This window comes from Coccinella septempunctata, chromosome 3 (genome assembly GCF_907165205.1).
Source record: "Coccinella septempunctata chromosome 3, icCocSept1.1, whole genome shotgun sequence".
NCBI lineage: Eukaryota > Metazoa > Arthropoda > Insecta > Coleoptera > Coccinellidae > Coccinella > Coccinella septempunctata.
In genome coordinates this window covers 15,460,074-15,467,982 of record NC_058191.1, presented here as the reverse complement: position 1 = coordinate 15,467,982, position 7,909 = coordinate 15,460,074, and the positions used below count along the sequence as shown (strand labels likewise).

Genomic DNA, 7,909 nt, shown 5'->3' with positions numbered 1-7,909 from the left:
CTCTCGAGGTTGCATCTCTAATATTTGCGCAGCGGGACTAGTGACAGGACACCTCTTCGCGTAGACGCATTTTAGTGGGGAGTAGTCATGAGGAAAGGGCACAGATTTCTGTAATCAGCCGACACGAAGCTTGTATGTTCTACTGAAGATTCCTCTCTGGTTCAACATAACAAAAGTTCAATAATATTTGAACCAACACCACGACATCAGTTTATGTTTAAATTGTGTTCAAATTGTGTTCATTGTATTTTTTGGAACACGAAACATATAATCCAAACTCTTGGAACAGTGGCTCAGTAGACCAGTGTCACTTACAATTTTAATTGAATTCTAATTGCTTTTCTCATATTAGTGTCTGATTTTGAAATTTGTAAGGAAAATATTTGCAGAAGATGATAAAAAGGGTCTTCAGGTATTCGCAAAATATTTTTAAAATCCTCTGCAAACTTATTTGACAGTTCACTTAGTTGCTTTCTCCAAAGTTTCTTTTGAGTATAAAATTTCTAATCCGAAAGCACCTCTTTTCAGGTTCTTTTTTTGGCACCCATGATTCACGCAGGGATTCTGATAAAATAGCAAAACAACACTTCTCAAAACTGCACAACCTTCAACGATTCGGTTTGACATATTTGTTTTTATCTAATCGAATGAGAAGCGAATTGAATTCACGTTATCCACAATATAATAGTTTAATAGTCTCCTTCCAAGGTATCTCCACCTTGACGAAGGCATTTTCTGCCGGGTGAGGGAGCTTGCGTACTCCAAGGATCTTGAGAGCTATGCCGGCGGTAGCACAGCTACTGGTAGGGCCACCCAAGCCGGACAGGTCGAGAGTGAGGAGTCAGACCAAGAGAGATACCCTGGTCCTCCAGGTTGGGGGTTGAGGCGTTGGGCCAGCGACTCAACACTCGTAAAAACCTCATCACAGCTAAAAAGCCTAGAAATAGCCTCGGAACATGGATTGGATATACGGTTAAACGACCAAGGGAATGGAAAAGGTTTATGAATTATGGAACAAGGAATGTACAAGGTAGTCGAAACAAGATGTTGCAAATTGCGTCGGAACTAGAGACAATGAATATGGATGTAATAACACTAACTGAGACCAAAAAGAAAGACCACGGAACAGAAGAAGTTGGAAAATATGTCCATATATTTAGTGGAGTGCAAAAGGAACAGAGAGCAAAACGTCAAGTTTCGATTCTGGTGCATTCAAAATATAAGAAAAATATCAGGAACTGGCAATATGTGAACGAAAACATAATAATACTCAACCTGGCAACCTGGACCTCTGGGGCTGGCGAATTACTATAATAGCAGTATATACACCTTCAGATGACGAACAAGCTCAAATAAAAGATGAATTCTTCGAAAAGCTCAACGACACAGTTAGTCAAATAGGAAATACCAGAGAAATTATATTGTTGGGCGATTTCAATAGTAGGACCGGATCAAAGACAGGAGACAAGGCGTTGGGACCATATGGAGAGAATACCGTTAATGACAATGGAACTAGATTAATTGACTTTTGTGGACAAAATGAACTGAAAATCACAAACGGTTTCTACAGACTTAAACGGATCCATAAATATACTTGGGAACAACCAACAAGACAATTGAAATCAATCATACATCATTTCATCACACGACAGAACACAACATTAAGAATAGAGGACGTAAAGGTTCATCGAGGAGTCACATGCGGATCGGATCACTATCTTTTGAAGGCTAAAATTGCTATAACTTTCGTCAAACACAAAAAAAAAACAGAAACCCAACATGATGAAGCAGGTGAAACAATAGATTACCCGAAATATAATTTGGAGCGCCTTTTTATCGATTCTACCAAGTATTTGTATCAACGTAGACTTGGCATGTATTTAAAATCTCCGGAAAAGCAAAGAACAACTGATATATACCAAAATATTGTTGAAAGCAGCAAGAGAAGCTATTGGAAAGAAAAGAAAATTCAACAGTGCAAAAATATGGTGGAACGGTGAAATAAAAGAAATAATTGCACAAAAGAAGAAAGCTTATATGAAGTGGATCACAACAAGGCTACAGGAAGATCGGGATACTTACAACGCGATGAAAAGAGAAACACTAAACAAGATTAACAAAGCAAAGAACGAAATATGGGATAAAAAATGCCGAGAAATAGATACATACATAGGGGGAAGGAAATCTACAGAAGTGTGGAAGTTTATAAAAAATGTTAAATCAACAGGAAAGGAAAAATCCAACATAAGCGTAATCCAACAACAATGGATACAGCACTACGCATAATTACTTCAGGAACGACATCCACAACACAGAGAAGAAGAGAACGCATTTCAAGGTGAGAACATTGAAATTGATATGGAAATGGTGGTGGAGAATATAGAAGGTCTGAAACATGGTAGATTCTGTGGACCAGAAGGGATATATGCGGAGCTCATCAAGAACGGTATTAAAAAACTTTTCCACCTGCTCACTACAATATTCAGCCGATACATAAACGGTGAGGATTATCCAAATGCTCGGAAATAGGATTATGTATCTTCAATCCATAAAAAAGGAAAAAAGACGTATGCTCGAACTACAGAGGCATATCAGTTGCAAGTACGCTTAGCAGACTATACGGAAGAGTTTTAAGAACCCTAATAGAAAAAGAAATTGACGAAGAGGAGGAACAATGTGGATTCAGAGCTGGAAGATCTAGCACGGACAATGTGTTCTTTATGAAACAGATAATTGAAAAAAGAAGTTCAGTTAACCTAGCAACGCAAATTTTATTCGTAGATCTAACCAAGGCTTATGATTCAATACCTTGGTGTATGCTATGGGAAACACTACAGAACACAAACATGAACAAGACTTTGATTGGGGCATTGAAGAATATATATTATGGCTCAACATCTAGAACTAATATAGGAAACAAATTGTCAAGTCCATTTTATGTCAATAAGGGCTTACGACAGGGATGCACCATATCAAACACTTTATTTAAAGTATATATAAAAAATGCTTCAATGCAATGGAAGCGAAAATGTTCTGGGATGGGTATACCCCTGAATGATACAAACATTTACACCTTACAGTTTGCGGATGATCAGATAATAGTCGCAAGAGACAAAGAAGATCTGGAATACATGACACGCAAACTGAAAGAAACATATGAATATTGGGGATTAGAAATGAACCTGGAAAAAACTAAATACCTTTGTATAGGAGACGAAAAGAGTGTACTAGATATTGGAGGTGCAGAAGGCATACAACCTTGCGAGGAGTACAAGTATTTGGGAGTGAGGTTCGACACAAGCGGCACAGATGACAATGAGATAAGATCTAGAGTAACAGAGGCAAGAAAAGTGATTGGCTGTTTGAATGGAATATTGTGGAGCAAAAACATAACTAGATCACGAAAGTTCAACATCTACAATACAATGATCAAAACCAATGAACATATGGGTCCGAGACATGGAGACTGACAGAAAGAAATAAGAAGAGGATAGAAGCTGCAGAGATGGATGCGTCGAGGAGATCGGCTAGATATATATATATATATATATATATATATATATATATATATATTTGGGAGTATTTGGGAGTGAGGTTCGACACAAGCGGCACAGATGACAATGAGATAAGATCTAGAGTAACAGAGGCAAGAAAAGTGATTGGCTGTTTGAATGGAATATTGTGGAGCAAAAACATAACTAGATCACGAAAGTTCAACATCTACAATACAATGATCAAAACCAATGAACATATGGGTCCGAGACATGGAGACTGACAGAAAGAAATAAGAAGAGGATAGAAGCTGCAGAGATGGATGCGTCGAGGAGATCGGCTAGATATATATATATATATATATATATATATATATATATATATATATATATATATATATATATATATATATATATATATATATATATATATATATATATATATATATATATTTTTTTTTTTTTTTTTTTTTTTCTTCACCACAATGGGGTTGGTTCACCGAGTACACCGGTCCGCTTTTCGGACAAGGTGGACTCAGGAGGTGGTAAGGAACTTTCGCACTATCCTTGTGGTTGCAAGAATAACCTGTTTCTGTGCAGTACTTATTAATTCTTTTTGTAGACCCAGCATGACAGTGTACTCCTCCAAGTGTGCCTCGACCAGTCCATTGGTGGAAATTATGAGTGGGAGAATCACCACCGACCTGAGAGCGTAAGTGTTCTTCAATTCGAAGGCAAGGTCTTGATACTTCGTAAGCTTCTCCGTGAATGCTTTGGATATATTATCATCAGCTGGAACCGTGACATCCATGATTTTGGCAGATCTTTGCCCCTTGTCGAAAAGCACTATATCGGGCCTATTATGCGGTATTGGTTTGTCCGTTGTTATGACCTGGTCCTCCAGGTTGGGGGTTGAGGCGTTGGGCCAGCGACTCAACACTCGTAAAAACCTCATCACAGCTAAAAAGCCTAGAAATAGCCTCGGAACATGGATTGGATATACGGTTAAACGACCAAGGGAATGGAAAAGGTTTATGAATTATGGAACAAGGAATGTACAAGGTAGTCGAAACAAGATGTTGCAAATTGCGTCGGAACTAGAGACAATGAATATGGATGTAATAACACTAACTGAGACCAAAAAGAAAGACCACGGAACAGAAGAAGTTGGAAAATATGTCCATATATTTAGTGGAGTGCAAAAGGAACAGAGAGCAAAACGTCAAGTTTCGATTCTGGTGCATTCAAAATATAAGAAAAATATCAGGAACTGGCAATATGTGAACGAAAACATAATAATACTCAACCTGGCAACCTGGACCTCTGGGGCTGGCGAATTACTATAATAGCAGTATATACACCTTCAGATGACGAACAAGCTCAAATAAAAGATGAATTCTTCGAAAAGCTCAACGACACAGTTAGTCAAATAGGAAATACCAGAGAAATTATATTGTTGGGCGATTTCAATAGTAGGACCGGATCAAAGACAGGAGACAAGGCGTTGGGACCATATGGAGAGAATACCGTTAATGACAATGGAATATATATATATATATATATATATATATATATATATATATATATATATATATATATATATATATATATATATATATATATATATATATATATATATATATATATATATATATATATATATATATATATATATATATATATATATATATATATATATATATATATATATATATATATATATATATATATATATATATATATATATATATATATATATATATATATATATATATATATATATATATATATATATATATATATATATATATGTATGCGTTGCGGTCAGTTCGAGGAACAAATCATATACAGAACGGTCACTTCGAGGAACAAGTGGTCACTTTGGGGAATTCCTCGAAGTGCCACATATATACAGATCACGTTGCGTGTACTTCGGGGAACTATCGTGTATGCTCAGGTCAGTTTGAGGAACTTCTTCTAGCGTGCAGTTTGGGGAACTTTCAAGTACAAAACGGGTAGATTGAGGAACTAAAGAAATTGCACCTATAGGTCATTTCGAGGAACAATGGATATTCACTATTAAAATTATATAAATTATCGGCATTGTTGTAATAATGTTTCGAATTGAACTTTTGAAAAAGCTTAGGTATATTCAAGGACACAGGTGAAAATGGAGATGGGTATTCAATACAAATTTTCGTACATAAAAAAACCAAACAAGGAAATTTTTTACCACATTTACTTACACCTCTAGGGAGTAAACTATTGAGATTTGTCAAATTTCGATATCTGAAAAAGTGTTCATAAAATCAACTGCAAATTCGAGTTATAATAAGCAACACCTATCATAGTTGAATATTTGATAGTGCGAAAGCTGTGAGGGATCCACTTCAAATTCTAAACATATATGAAAAAGCCTGTTGTTTTTTCACTCCTCTGTTCACGGCATTTACTTAGGACTGGAGAGGTTTCGGAGCAGATATTTTTCAAAGTTGAAAATTCGACACAGCAGAAAATATGTTATATCAAATTTTAAACATTTACAGGTGTCAATTCAGAATTTTTGGTCTGCTAGTGAATGGGTCAACGAAAGTTTCTTTGCTGGAGTCTCTTGATATAACTTCTGAATTTGAAAGTAATTTTTTGAGACATGGAGTACCAAATGAATGCAGTTTTCCCTGTTGCGGTTTCTTGATATACCTATATCCTCGGAATTTTAAATGATTTACGTTTTGAGTTATCGAATGTTTCGCATTGACAGGTGTCAACAATCGGCCCCCAAGTGAATACAGTGAACGGAAAGTTTTTCTGTTGAGGTTCATTGATAAAACTTTTGAATTCGGAATTTAGTTATTTTGGAATTTAAAATTGACAGATGTCAACCTTCGGCCCCCAATTGAATGCGGATAAGTGGAAGTTTTTTCTACAACCGTTCTTGATATAACTTTTGAATCCCATAGTAATATATAACAATAATATTAATAAGTCGAATGTTGAATACAAAAAAGTATTACTATTGATTTAACAATTGAAAAAATTGAAAGTTTTTTCTTGAAATCTAGGAGGAGACGATTTCAATAAAAAAGGCATAATCTCATCAAATTACGCTAGTATTGAAGGATTTCAAAATTTCATGGCAATCGTCCGTAACGGAAAGATAATACGTATAAGTAACTTCAGAATGGAGTATCATATATGTTTTTCCAATTTTCCATTATAAATCTAGGAATATTGAAAAAAAGTGCTCCCGAGTCTCAAGCACAGAGCACCGATTTTTCGCAATATTTACTGAGCACTTTGTGAGAATAATTCGATGTTGCGAGCACAAAGCAGTAAGCTCTTTTCTTAGAAAACTGTGGGAAATAAGATTTGTCATTACAAAATCTGTATCCGATCGAAAAACACCCTTCTATTTCTTCGAAACGATAAGTTTATCGTTCTACTCTACAGCAGTTTGACGATTGCATAAGTTGGAAAATAATTGTTTCAAGAATGCAAATATGTATTCTACGGAGGCGTAGAAGAGAGCCACATAATATTTCAAAAATAATTCCGACTTTAAGTAGGAATTTTATTCAGTTCCGAACTTTTACAGGGTGTTCTATGACGGTATGAACCATATCCTGCAATATAAACTGCTTTTTCAACGAATTCATATTCATATAAAACTGGTGTTGGCATATTTAGTATAAATTGACGATTATGTATTTTTGAAATATTATACAGGGTGTTCCAAACTGAGTCGTTACTCCGTTAATATTGATGCTACGAATTCGGATAAATTGGCAATTTAGTAGCATTTTTAATGGCCTTCTCGATGCCAAAAAAAAAATGGACAGTCATGTTTTCGAAATACAAATTTTTTTTCAATGGAACACCCTATATTTTATCATGCAATTCGATTCGTAATAACATTCTCAACAACAAAGCTCTTATCACATTTCCTCCTGTTGAAGTTGAAAATGAGCGACTTATGTGAAATTATTTATTTTATTCACAAGTTCAAAAATTTCTTTGTTTGGACTTATAAATCTCATAATTGTTCAAAGACAAAGACCCAATTTTGGTACTTATACCAATAACAATATTTTTCCGGTGTGAGGAGCTTTGTTGTTGAGAATGATGTTACGACTCGAAATGAAGGGTGTTTCATGTTCCATTCAAGAAAATATCATTTTATGAAATATTTCGATAACGTGACTGACAATGTTTTTTTTGGCATCGAGAGGCCATTAAATGCTACTAGCTTGCCCATTTAACCGAATTCGTAGCATCAAAATAACCGGAGTGGGCAATAAGACCGACTTAATTTGTGCACCCTGTATATGGCGCTTCTACGTTTTCGAAGAATGGCTTAGCCATATTTTCATGCCGCATGCAGCATGAAGTTAGCGAAAATGTTTGAAATTTTCAACTTC

At 35.4% G+C, this 7,909-nt stretch overlaps 1 protein-coding gene across 1 annotated transcript; it reads left to right on the top strand.

The window, feature by feature from the left end:
* The first annotated feature begins 3,038 nt into the window (after nucleotides 1–3,038).
* On the top strand, nucleotides 3,039–3,470 carry LOC123310275. Its single transcript, XM_044893743.1, has one exon. It carries the CDS (start codon nucleotides 3,039–3,041, stop codon nucleotides 3,468–3,470), a length of 432 nt encoding a protein of 143 aa, XP_044749678.1.
* The last annotated feature ends 4,439 nt before the right edge of the window (nucleotides 3,471–7,909 follow it).

Bases quoted from the DNA above. Each gene is read 5' to 3' on its own strand.
- LOC123310275 (XM_044893743.1), top strand. From the start codon at position 3,039: ATGGGTATACCCCTGAATGATACAAACATTTACACCTTACAGTTTGCG.